Source organism: Hemiscyllium ocellatum, chromosome 39, assembly GCF_020745735.1.
Source record: "Hemiscyllium ocellatum isolate sHemOce1 chromosome 39, sHemOce1.pat.X.cur, whole genome shotgun sequence".
NCBI classification, from domain to species: Eukaryota; Metazoa; Chordata; class Chondrichthyes; order Orectolobiformes; family Hemiscylliidae; genus Hemiscyllium; species Hemiscyllium ocellatum.
The window spans coordinates 11,879,044-11,892,896 of record NC_083439.1 but is presented as its reverse complement, the minus strand read 5'-3'; the positions used below and the strand labels follow the sequence as shown (position 1 = coordinate 11,892,896).

Below are 13,853 nucleotides of genomic sequence, written 5' to 3'. Positions count from 1 at the left end.
CTGCCCTGAGGAATTTCTGCAGAGCTGAGACAATTAGCCTCCAACAGCCATCATTCTTTGTGCTATGTATTACTCCAACTAGCAGAGAGCTTTCCAACTGATTGCCCTTGACTCAAGTTTTGCATGGGCTCCATGATGCTTGGTCAAATAATGACTTGTTGTCAAGGCAGCCCCTCTCACCTCACCTCCTCGTGTTCAGACTTTTGTCCATGTTTGGATTAAGGTTGTAATAAGTTCAGGAGCCAAATAGAGGTGGTGAACCAGCTGAAGGGTAAAGATGTCATACTCCATTCAGAGAGAAAGGAGCTGTCTTGGTGTCTCTTCCATCAATTAATAACATATTATGATCAAGTCATCAATCCCTCACTGACAATTTTGGAATCTTGTTGTGAACAAAATGATTGTGCTAACCTAGTTGTGTTTTAAAATAATTCAGTACATGTGGCAGCTCTTTTTGTGGAATAATGTGTTGCAGAAACAAAAATGTTTCAATAAGACTACTATACTAATGGAGTCTTTAAATTGTACCACGTAGACTTAATTAATATAAGCCCAGGCAGTGATCTAACTCCTGTTCTTACACCCTCCAACTCAAGGCTTTGTCATTGTGATGTTGTATGCTTTTATCTGTGAATCTTTGGACACGTTGTCTTCGTGGTTAGCATTGCTGCCTTGCAGCACCAGGGAACCAGGTTTGATTCACATTCTCCCCAAATCTACCATGTGTCGGCTTCCTCTGGGTGCTCCAGTTTCCTCCCATAGTCCAACAATATGCAGAATAGGGTGGAGTGGCCATGGGCAATGCAAGGTTATGTGGATAGGGTGGGGAACTGGGACTAAGTGGAATGCTCTTTGGGGGTTGATGTAGACTTGATGGATCAAATGGCCTGCTTCCACACTGTATAGATTCTATGATTCTTTTTCTCAGCTCACTTTCAGTGCAGGCAGTGTTATCCAGCCTGTTCAACAGATTTTTGATCAACAAATGATTCAAGGGTTCAAGGTTTGAGCTTATAAGTGGATTTGAAGCCATAATCAGTTCAGCAAAGATCTTAACAAATATTGTAACAACTCAAAGGGCTGAATGGCCATCTCCACTTCAAATTCTCCTGTTCTTGTGGATTATTTCAATGACAAGTTTAAACACATGTCCAACCGGCTCCCCTTAAATATATAGACCAATTAGAATCTTTTGTTTAGCTAAACATACTTTTAGGTTGAGTCCATTAATGGGATGCGACATTAATGGTTTGTTTTAATGGCATGCCCTGGAATACAGGTGGCGCTGCACAGGAGTATCCCAGCTTACCTGTCCCCTTCTTGCATGTGTAAGGCAGGTGGTAGTTACATGGGACATCATTCCATTGGCCGTTTTCGTGCCATATCATGACAACACAATCTTCGCCAGTGTTGAAGAAGCTGTCTGGTTGATTGGGTCGCCAATTCTCGTACAACTAGGAGAAAGAAAAAGTATGAGCCATCTTGAGAACGGTTAACCCCACACCACCTTGCCTGTTCCTCAGTGCAAGAGATTTAAAAAAAATCTCTCAATGTTGGAAATCTGAATGAGAAAGACAACATGCTGGAAGTACAGGCCGCTATTCCACCGACAACATTTTAATAATATTTCTTGTATAGCCGATTCCTTTCAGAAACATTAGTTTGATTATCAGCCTAGATACCCTTAATTAAACCTCTCTCTGTCTCCTTTCGTGATGTTACTGATGGGGAGCAACTCTCTGCATCCTAGTTCATCTCCTTAATGAAAGGGGGAGCTCAGTTTCTAACAAACTTTTGGGTCACAACAGCACTAACCTCAGGAAATCAAACTATAATCAGGGAAATGACAGGCTAGTTTGAAGCTGCAATACTGTCTGTGAATCTTCTTTAGGAAACACTTTATTTACTGATGTGAGAGACCAAGGTAGCAATCAATCATCCAGTGACAGCACTAATCCATAGAAATAAAGGGAAAAATTCCTTGGCTATTCACCCTATCCACATCCCTCATGATTTTATAGACCTCCAATGGCCCCAGTCCCAGCCTGTTCAGCCTCTCCCTATAGCTCAAACCCTCCAACATAGAACATAGAACATAGAACATAGAAAAATACAGCGCAGTACAGGCCCTTCGGCCCTCGATGTTGCGCCGACCAAAGCCTACCTCACCTACACTAGCCCAATAACCTCCATATGCTTATCCAATGCCCGCTTGAATGACCATAAAGAGGGAGAGTCCACCACTGATATTGGCAGGGCATTCCATGAACTCACAACCCGCTGAGTAAAGAATCTACCCCTAACATCTGTCCTATACCAACCTCCCCTTAATCTAAAGCTGTGTCCCCTAGTAACAGCTGACTCCATACGCGGAAAAAGGTTCTCACTGTCAACCCTATCTAAACCCCTGATCATCTTGTACACCTCTATCAAATCTCCCCTAAACCTTCTTTTCTCCAATGAGAACAGCCCCAAGTGCCTCAGCCTTTCCTCATACGATCTTCCTACCATGCCAGGCGGCAACATCCTGGTAAACCTCCTCTGCACCCGTTCCAGTGCTTCCACATCCTTCCTATAGTATGGTGACCAAAACTGCACACAATACTCCAGATGCGGCTGCACCAGAGTCTTATTCAACTGCAACATGACCTCAGGACTCCGGAACTCAATTCCTCTACGAATAAAGCCCAGTACGCCATATGCCTTCGTCACAGCACTATTTACCTGGGTGGCAACTTTCAGAGATCTGTGTACATGGACACCAAGATCCCTCTGCTCATCCACACTACCAAGTAGCCTACCATTAGCCCAGTAATCCATCTTCTTGTTACTCCTACCAAAGTGAATGACTTCACACTTAACTACATTGAACTCCATTTGCCACCTTTCTGCCCAACTCTGCAACTTATCTATATCCCGCTGTAATCCGCCACATCCTTCTTCACTGTCCACCACTCCACCGACTTTCGTATCATCCGCAAACTTGCTCACCCAGCCTTCAAGCCCCTCTTCCAGGTCATTTATAAAAATGACAAACAGCAATGGTCCCAAAACAGATCCTTGTGGAACACCGCTAGTAACTGGACTCCAAGATGAACCTTTACCATCAACTACTACCCTCTGTCTCCTTCCAGCCAGCCAATTCCTAATCCAAACCTCTAATGCACCCTCAATGCCATACCTCCGTAATTTTTGCAGTAGCCTACCGTGGGGAACCTTATCGAACACCTTGCTAAAATCCATATACACCACATCTACTGCTTTACCCTCGTCCACTTCCTTGGTCACCTTCTCAAAGAACTCAATAAGGTTTGTGAGGCACGACCTGCCCTTAACAAAACCATGCTGACTATCCTTGATCACATTATTCCTATCCAGATGTTCATAAATCCTATCCCTTACAATTCTCTCTAAGACTTTGCCCACAACAGAAGTGAGACTCACTGGCCTATAGTTACTAGGGCTGTCCCTACTCCCCTTTTTGAACAAGGGGACCACATTCGCTATCCTCCAGTCTTCTGGCACTATTCCTGTAGACAACAACGACATAAAAATCAAGGCCAATGGCTCCGCTATCTCCTCCCTAGCTTCCCAGAGGATCCTAAGATAAATGCCATCAGGCCCAGGGCACTTATCTATTTTCACCCTTTCCAGTATTTCCCGTACCTCCTCCCTACATACCTCAAAGCCATCCATTCTAATCACTTGTGACTCAATATTCACATCAGCAACAATGTCCTGTTCCTGAGTGAATACTGACGAAAAGTATTGATTTAGTGTCTCTCCAATCTCCTCTGCCTCCACGCACAACTTCCCACTACTATCCTTGACTGGACCGATACCTATCCTAGTCATCCTTTTATTCCTGACATACCTATAGAAAGCCTTTGGGTTTTCCCTAATCCTACCAACCAAGGACTTTACATGTCCCCTTCTCGCTGCTCTTAGCTCTCTCTTTAGATTCTTCCTGGCTGCCTTATAACGCTCAATCGCCCCAATTGAACCTTCACGCCTCATCTTTACATAGGCCGCCCTCTTCCCTTTTACAAGGGATTCCAATTCCTTATTAAACCACGGCATCGTCACAAGATCCTTTCCTCCCTGCCTGACTGGTACATACTTATCAAGGACACTCAATAGCTGCTCCTTGAACAAGCTCCACATATCATTTGTGTCCTTCCCTTGAAGCCTATTTTTCCAATCCACGCATCCTAAGTCATGCCTCACCGCATCATAATTTCCCTGCCACCAGCTTTAACTCCTGCCCTGCAGTGCACACTTATCCCTCTCCATCACTAGAGTATAAGTCACCGAGTTGTGGTCGTTGTCCCCGAAGTGCTCACCTACCTCCAAGTCTAACACCTGGCCTGGTTCATTACCTAGAACCAAATCCAGTATGGCCTCACCTCTTGTTGGCCTGTCTACATATTGTGTCAGGAAACCCTCCTGCACACATTGGACAAACACCGACCCATCTAACGAACTCGAGCTATAGCTTTCCCAGTCAATATCTGGGAAATTAAAGTCCCCCATAACAACCACCCTGCTACTTTCACTCTTCTCCTGAACCATCCTTGCAATACTTTCCTCTACATCTCTCGAACTATTATGAGGCCTGTAGAAAACTCCTAACAGGGTGACCTCACCTTTCCTATTTCTAACCTCAGCCCAAACTACCTCAGATGGCAAGTCTTCCTCCATCGTCCTTTCCACCGCTGTAATACTATCCTTGACAAGCAATGCCACACCTCCCCCTCTTTTACCCCCACCTCTGACCCTACTAAAACATTTAAACCCTGGAACCTGCAATAGCCATTCCTGTCCCTGTTCTACCCATGTCTCTGTAATGGCCACAACATCGAAGTCCCAGGTACCAACCCACACTGCAAGTTCACCTACCTTATTTCTTATACTTCTGGCATTGAAGTATACACACTTCAAGCCACCTTCCTGTTTACCGGCACCCTCCTTCGAGATCGATGCCTTGTTCCTAACCTCCCTACACTCAAGGTCCGGTACCCTAAAGCTACAGTCCAGATTCCCATGCCCCTGCAGAATTAGTTTAAACCCTCCCAAAGAGCACTAGCAAACCTCCCCCGAAGGATGCTGGTGCCCCTCAGGTTCAGACGGAGACCATCCCCGGCAACATTCTTGTAAATCTTTTCTGCATTATTTCAAGTTTCACAACATCTTTCATACAGCAGGGAGACCAGAAATAAATGCAGTATTCCAAAAGTGTTCTAATTAATGTCCTGTACAGCCGCAAAGTGTCATCACTACTCCTATACTCTATGCACTGACTGCTGAAGGCAAATGTACCAAACACCTTCTTCGCTACCCTGTCTACTGCGACTCCACCTTCAAGGAACTATGAACCTGTGCTCCAAGGTCTCTTTGTTCACAAACACCCCCACGGTCCTTACCGTTAAGTGCATAAGTCCTGCTCTGGATTTGTCTTTCCATAATGCAGCACCTCACATTTATCTAGATTAATCACTATGCGCTACTCCATAGTCCATTGGCCCAAATGATCAAGGTTGCTTTGTACTCTGAGATAACCTTCTTCACTGCCCACTACACCACCAACTTATTAATCATATGCAAACTTACTAACCATACCTCCTACATTTTATATAAATGATAAAAAACAGTGGACCCAGCACCGATCCTTAAGGCATAATAAAGCTACTTTCTCAAAAGCAAGAATTTGTTCTCTTCAAAGTGCAGCAGGGTCAAGGTCAAACAATGCTTTTGAGACAGAGATAGATGATTGACAAGGGAGTCTAATGTTCTTGGGGATCTAGGCAAATATTTGGTTTGAGGCCACAATTGATCAGCCATGATTTTGTTAAATTGCTGAGCAGGCTAGAGGGGACAAATATCATAAATGTTCTTAATTTATTTATCTGGATGCAGCACTTGGACCAGAAGCCCTTCCAATCTCCTGCATTTTAAAGTATGCATTTGAAATACGATTGCAAAACTCTGTATTCCAATTGGAATATCAGCTGACAACCTGCACTACAAACCATGGTACAAATGCTGATGCCAAAAGGAATGGTAGAGAGTGGGGAAAATGGTTTGATCTCGTTGTAGACAGTCTCCTGTCTTGGTGTTTACCACTAAGTGGGTAAATGAACTGATTATATTCCAAGCAAAGTCTTATTATTTTTTTCCCCATTTATTTTGTATCCTTCTGTGCTGACGTATTTTAGAAGCATGACGCTTGCTTCAGAAAAGACCAGTAATTGCTGTAAAGAGAAAGAGGTATAGATAGGAAATCTGGGGTGAATACTCACCATTGGACTGTCATCAGACCAATGGAAGTCACCTTCTATTGTCTTGTCATTCAGTCCAATCCATTGATAGTCCTGGGCATGATCTGCACAAATACAGCAACAATATCAAATTCAGAGTCTGACAGGAGGGTAATTGTGAATTCAATTTCATTGCTGAAAATGTGTTGCTGGAAAAGCGCAGCAGGTCAGGCAGCATCCAAGGAGCAGGAGAATCGACGTTTCGGGCATGAGCTCTTCTTCAGGAATGAGGAAGCACACTCTCCTCATTCCTGAAGAAGGGCTCATGCCCGAAACATCGATTCTCCTGCTCCTTGGATGCTGCCTTACCTGCTGCGCTTTTCCAGCAACACATTTTCAGCTCTGATCTCCAGCATCTGCAGTCCTCACTTTCTCCTAATTCATTTTCATTGTCCACTGAAGTAGGTCATGCACTGATAGTTCATGACAACTGTAGAGACAGGATTTTGACTCTGACACAGCCATAGCTGGAAAATCCAAGAGCTCTAAATTACATTACACTACTGCAGTGTTTCCCTACATCCCTCCTTCCTAAACCAACAAAAGAGAAAGGGAGAGCTATTCAAAAATTTGATTGTGGCTTAGAAACAGCAGGACCTCAGTGGTGACCAGTGAAGATGGCGGACACTCTGGGAAACGTTGTGATGTGTGTGGAAGGTTCTGTATCTACAAGATATCCAGGACAGTCATATCTGTGCAAAGTGCCCAAAGGTAACAGTCCTTGAACAACATGTGGCTGACTTGGAGCAGTGACTCTCCTCACTACACGCCATACAAGGAGGAGAGAGATTTCTGGATGAGTTGTACCAGTCACCCCACATTGTGACTGGCATCCAAGGAGGAGTGGAGAGATGCAGGGAGAGTGGGGGAAAGAATAAGAGACAGCAGAAAACACAGGGCTCCTAGGAGCCATCAGACTGATGTGAGATTTGAGATGCCTATTTAGTGAGCAAAAGGGTTGAGTTGGGGTGGCTTGCGTGCAGGCAAAACCACAATACAATGGTGCCCAGGGCTAGATTTAGAAAAGAGAGAGAGAGGCTGGGAGGCAGATTAGAAAGGTGGTAGTAGTGGGTGACTCAGTAGTTTGAGAGATAAACAGTCTAGTTTGTAGCCGAGATCCCGAGACCTGTATGATCTGTTGCCTCCTGGGTGGATGGGTTTCAGGCCATAACGGAATGGCTGGATAAACTCTTGCAAAGAAAGGGTGTTCAACCCAGTGCTGTGGTTCAGGTGGGAACGAACAACATTGGGTCGGATGGCTGAGAGCAGTTGCAGGATGAGTTTCAGGAGTTTGAGAGAAGGTTGAAATGTAGAACCTTTAGGGTAGTGATCTTAGAAATACTACCAATGCCATGAGCTTCACCATTTAGGCTAAGGCAGATAAGGAAGATAAATATGTGTTGTCAGGGGGAGGGGTTGGCTAGAAGGGAGGGGTTCAGATTTTTGGGACATTAGGATCACTTTTGGGTAAGGAGAAGGCTGATCAGAAGAGATGGATTTCACCTGAGTCAAAATGGAACTAATCTCTCGGCTGAGAGAATAAATAGTGCAGTGGGGGTGGATTTAAACTGGTAAGGCAGGGGAGTAGGTTGACTAATTGGTCTAGTTTTGGAAGTAACAGAGAGGGCAAAAGTGAGAAGATGGGAAACAGAAAAGGAAGCGAGGAATGGCTTGAGTGTTGACAGTGAGTGAAGAAATGCTCGTCTCCCAATCGTCAAGGTGCAGTAGGTCAGGCAGCAGCCAAGGAACAGGAAATTCGACGTTTCGGGCACAAGCCCGATGATTCCTGATGAAGGGCTTGTGCCCGAAACGTCGAATTTCCTGTTCCTTGGATGCTGCCTGACCTGCTGCGCTTTAACCAGCAACACATTTTCAGCTCTGATCTCCAGCATCTGCAGACCTCACTTTTTATTCCCAATGGTCAAGAAAGAGCTAAAAGCAGGGTTAAATTGTAAGTATGTAAGTACAGGCTGAATAGTGAACAAAATTGGGGAACTGGAAGCACAAATTGCTCTTGGGGGATATTGATAGAATATTGACAGAAACATGGTTCACGCTAGAACAGGATTTGATACTGAACCTCCTGGCTCTAAGTCTTTCAGTAGAAACAGGGAAGGTAAAAACGGAGAAGGTGTAACAATCCTTGTCAAAGATAATATCATGGTCTATTAATGAGGTACAGATGTTGAATCAGAGTCCATATGTTTAGAGGTGAGAAACAGGAAGGGAGCAGTGACCTTGATGGGTATTTATTATCGATTTTTGAATGGTGTGGAGGAAGTAGGAGAGTGCAATTGTAGGCAGAGTATGGAAAACTGCAGGAAAAACAGGGTGGTGATAGATGGGGACTTCAATAATCATAGGGTATGCTGGACAAAAGGTAGAGTGTGGGGCATGGAAAGGGAGAAATTCTTGCTATGTACACAGGAGGACTTTCTGGAACAGTACATCAACAGTTTTACCAGGGAGGGAGCTGTGCTAGATCTGATCCTAGGAAATAAGGCAGGCCAGGTGGAGAATGTCAGAATGGGGGAACATTTGGAAAATAACTATCATAACGCAATAAGATTCAATACTGAGTTGGGAAAGGATAAAAAATCAGTCAAAGTTTAAGATCCCATATTGGAATAGAATAGATTTTAGGGTCTAAAAGGTGAACTGGAGGAAGTTGTTTGGAAATGCATGAGGGTAAATATCGAAGTCACCCATTTATTTCAAACATGTTACTCTTCTGAAGAGGAAAACTAACAGCATAATGTTAATAAACTCAGAGACAAAATGACAGTAGTATAGACAAGAAGGAGATTGAAGGAGGTGAGTTTTTATTTTTCAATTGTATCTTGTCCAGGAATAAGAACAGGAGATTCTCTCCTGACTGTTATAGTTCAACAGAGGGAATTAATATTTCTTTATCCTTGTGGCATGTGTAGCCCTTGCAAGGCCAGAATTTGTTGCCTTTGAAATAAATAATTTGCTCGGCCAATTCAAGGAACAGTCAAGAGTTGACTACATTGCAATGAGCCTGGAGTCATGTAAAAGCAGGTAAGGATGGCAGCTTTTTATTTACAAAAAAAGAACATTAGTGAGCCAGTTGGGTTTTTAAAAACTATGACCATGACTAGTTTGCAAATCTAAATGGTACTAATTGAACTTAAATTCCACTCTGACTGGATTTGAAGCTTTATCTGTAGAGCATTAGCCTTGGCAACTAGAGTATTAGCCCAGTGGTTATTATGATTACACTACCATCTCCCTTAGATTGTTGATGTAATTAAGTAATTTATATGAAAAAGAAACTTGAGTTCCCTGGAACAATATTTCATGATAAAGAAAATGTGAACATTAGGTTTGAGGTCAGATCTGACAGTCAGGCATGAATGCCAATGGATGAAGTTGACTAATGAGTGCAGCCATGAAAGATGAAATAACATAACTGGTAAATGATATGAAAAATGGTTGTTGCTATGACCTCCGGTACTCACTGTTAACAAACTCTTGTTCCTCTGGGGTGACAATGCTGGCCAGGTGAGCTTTGTGTTTCCTGCACTGGTGTTCTGCAGCTTCCCATGTCTGTCGGTCCACAAAGTGCTTGTAGCAGTGACCCTGGAACTTAACCCAACCAACTTCGCACTTTTCCACATCTATGGCAAAGACATTTGAACCATTAGAGATTGCATTGTAATATTTTGTTTCTGGAGCTCAGCATCTCTCTGCAAAATCACTGTATGGAAATTCAGCTCAATACCTCATATTCATAACCAAAAGATTCCAATTTATTTTAAAAAGACATGCACGATCTCTAAAAAGGCACCATCTCAAACCCCATCAGCAGTGAAAAATGTACAAATTGCAGTGAACAATGATGAAGATCCTTTTCTACAATATTTCACTTCTGTAGTGTCCATTAACTTAATTACATTGTGACTGCATAACTTGCACTGGCCAATCCCATTTCCAACCGAAGTTATGACTTAGGTCTCACTACGTTGAGCTTTGGTGAATTTTCATTCACTTCCCTAAACTGTAGAAAATGATTTCTTTCCCACCATTGCAATGCCAACTCATACAGTGAAAAACAGCAACACAGAAGCAATACAGGTGTTCAGTGCTTGACAATGCTGCCCTTTTCCACCAGACAATATGCATGTAATTGTTAGTGTACAAACCAACATTTAATTAAACCAGAACATCACCAGCAAAGGACTGAAAAAAAATGAATCAGTGATGGAACCTATTTCAAAAGTTGGAGAAAAAAAATCAAACATGCATAAAGGTATATTAGCACTCAGTTACCTTACTACAAATGAACAATTATAATCTTCAGGCAATTCTGCATATATTGTTAAGGTTAGAGGCAGAATTTTCACCTTGACATGGTCACTGTTCAAACATAATTGGGATAAAGAGATCACCTTGGTCTTTTCTTCTCCAATCCACCAGCATCATAACCCGATATTTGAAAATAATCACTGCCCGAATGCTTTCTTTATTACCATTTAGACCATGTGGAAAGTAATAGTGCATGAGTGTGATGCTGTATAGGCCTAAACAGAAAAAGTGACAGTAGCTGGATAGCATCAGGAATGGTTGTGGGAAATGGCAAAGCCATGATCTTGAAGTCCTACCGATGTATCTAATTATGGGAGACTAAGCCTGTTGGAGTTTCTGTCACTTGGAGTTAGATAGTTGAATAGAGATCAAGTTATTAGAATGTAAATGCTGATAAGCAGGGTAGAATTGGTGGCAAAGTGGGACATTGGAAGATAAACTCCTGATCACCAAGATTCAGGGTTGCTGTAGATTAACTTATTCAGAAGCAAAATGATAACATTCCACCTTCATAACATCAACTACAGCTGGGGTTAGTCAAAAAAAGCATTTTGGCTTATTTGGGTAAAAGTTCGGGAGATAGTACAAAATCTCCTGGAACTAAATCACAGATCTGACAACCTTGATTCTATCTGCAGGAGTGCCCAGGATCTCAGAATATCCGTTACGATGAAAGTGAAAACATTACTTAGTTCCGTAAGGGAACAGTTAGCTCAGTTGGCTGGACAGCCAGTACAGATGGTCTAATGCCGATGGTGTGGTTTCCGTTCCTACACTGGCTGAGGTTACCGTGAAGGACTCTCCTTCTCAAAATCTTGCCTCGCTTGAGACACGGTTAAACAACCACCCAACTGTCTCTCTTATGAGAGAGCAGCCTTATGGTCCACTTTGAGAGTTTACCTAGATCTCTCCTGGAGGAGAATGCAGCAGTGTTGGTCTAAAAATGACATTAACAATGGTGAAAAACCATTTTAGTGCCATCAGATCATGGTGAAAATTTTGCCACACAGCTATATAAAGGATATGAAAAGGAAAAGGAGAAAATTGTTAAAGGTTTGACTTTTGAGTATTTTATAAAGATTGTGGTGATCTGCAATAGTTTGTTCACAACACCGTTTTTTGTTGAAGGTGGTATCAATTTGAATTGATGGTGTTGGATGAGGAAAGAGAATTTAAACCTTAAGCCAGCATCACCCTTTGTAGGTCTTATGGTTGTTGCTGTCAAAACGCCCTTAACCGTTCCTTTTTATTATTCAGGTATTGAACCAGATGTTAGAATCTCTGAGCTACTGCAGCATTCACTATTGGCTCAATTGAGGACAACGAAGCATTCAATCTTACACTATGTGTATAAACATTCTGAATTGAATTAAAGGGGTATTGGCAGGAAGAAATCTCATCTTACAATTTCTACATATTCCTATGTACAAAGACAGAATATTTTGGAATATCAAGGATGACAATGAACATGGTGTTAGATACAAGTATTACATCAAAATTCATTGGTTCATTTCTACCATCCTATCTTTCTTTTCTGTCCTATCCATGTTCATAGTAATTGATTCATGCCTACTCTTCTTCATCTGAGCATAAATAGGCTATTTGAATAAGAGGTCATTAAAGTTAAATCCAATTCTGTCCTCACTCATCATAACATTCTTCAATATAGGGCCTTAGTGCTGAGAGTAGAAATGGTAGGAGATTTTTCACTTCTTAAGAAGAGATTTTGGAGGTCAAATGCCGCACTTACTTGGTACTTGGAGATGAGACTCAGCTTGTCTCTGTCATAATCTAGTAAATAGTCCATAACCGGAGCCAGTAAGTCTCAGCAAAACATTAATTCTCCCCTTTTCAACTAGTATTGCAACTCCTGCAAGTTTATTGAAAGCTAGATGAGATATGCCAGAGGACATGGTGGAGGCTGGTAAAATGCTCATTTAAAGAGCATCTCGATGGGGGTATATGAATAGGAAGGGTTTAGAGGGATATGGGCCAAGTGCTGGCAAATGGGACTAGATTAGGTAAGGATATCTGGTCGGCATGGACAAGTTGGACCGAAGGTTCTGTTTCTGTGCTGTACATCTCTATGGCTCTATGTTCAATGCAAACTTAAAGGTCAGTTGATAAACCAATGACCAGCCACTGTGTAGACAACTTTCATTTACTAACCATGAACCATCACTCAGTGTAGCTGTCATGGGATCACATGACTCACCTTTTCTGATCTGAGATGGCCCTAACAAGTTGAATGAGGAAAATGTGAAGGAAACCATTCCTTTCAAATAAATAAACAGAATCTACTTATCAAACAGTAATTGCCCCATTACTCTCTGCATTCAAACTGGTTTTATTGCAGGAATAACTGGATAAATCAGTGATCACAATTACTTTTCAACACATCCCCAGGTTATAGGTCCAACAGGTTTATTTGGAAGCACTAGCTTTCGAGACACTGCCTCTTCATCAGGTGGTTGGGGAATCTGATGAGGGAGCAGTGCTCTGAAAGCTAGTGCCTCCAAATAAACCTGTTGGACTATAATTTGGTGTTGTGTGGATTTTAACTTTGTCCACCCCAGTCCAACACCGGCATCTCCAAATCATATTTAAGACTTAATTATTCAAAAAGGAGGAGAAATCTGGCTCAGTAATGGAAGTGATGATTAGACAACAATCTCTCTGAACTGAAGAAAGACCAACGTAAAATGTCATATGCTACCAGTAACCTGTAAGCAATCGCAGCTATTTGAGTTAGGACCTGTTGAAAAATGGGTATCCAGTAGACAGTTCGATGAGCTTTAGGATATACATGAGACTGTTTATGGCTTTGTTGTGTAAAAAGGACCAAAGAAGCTTTTGCTGTAGGTAGAACAGCAGCATCCCTATGTTCATACTGGGTGCATGCCTATAATTTTTACTGTGTGGAGTAGTTTGAGCTTTACCAGTGACAATGAATGGAGTAACATTTCACAGTTGAGTAGAATAGAGTTTCACTGTAGGATAGCTTAGTTATTGGGCTGTACTTTTGCCAGGGCAGGGTCTTGACGACAGAGTGGATTGCTTCCACACAACAACTGATCCTGCAAGAGCAGTAAATATTACCACTGTTGTGCACAAACTATCAGGAAAAGAAAATGGAATCCCTAAGAATAAAAGAGAAGATTAGTTAGGGCAAGAAATACAATGTAAGTCAAACCCAGAACAAGTTGC

General features: G+C 42.3%; 1 protein-coding gene across 1 annotated transcript in view; it reads right to left on the bottom strand.

Moving 5' to 3' along the window:
* The window catches only part of LOC132834273 (aggrecan core protein-like), a 109,074-nt gene that overhangs the window by 7,749 nt on the left and 87,472 nt on the right, over positions 1-13,853 (bottom strand). The window contains exons 9-11 of the mRNA XM_060852983.1: positions 9,800-9,958; positions 6,300-6,382; positions 1,310-1,454 (exon numbers count right to left, since the gene is read on the bottom strand). Coding sequence (XP_060708966.1) covers positions 1,310-1,454; positions 6,300-6,382; positions 9,800-9,958 — 387 coding nt within the window. The remainder of the gene's footprint in view (positions 1-1,309; positions 1,455-6,299; positions 6,383-9,799; positions 9,959-13,853) is intronic.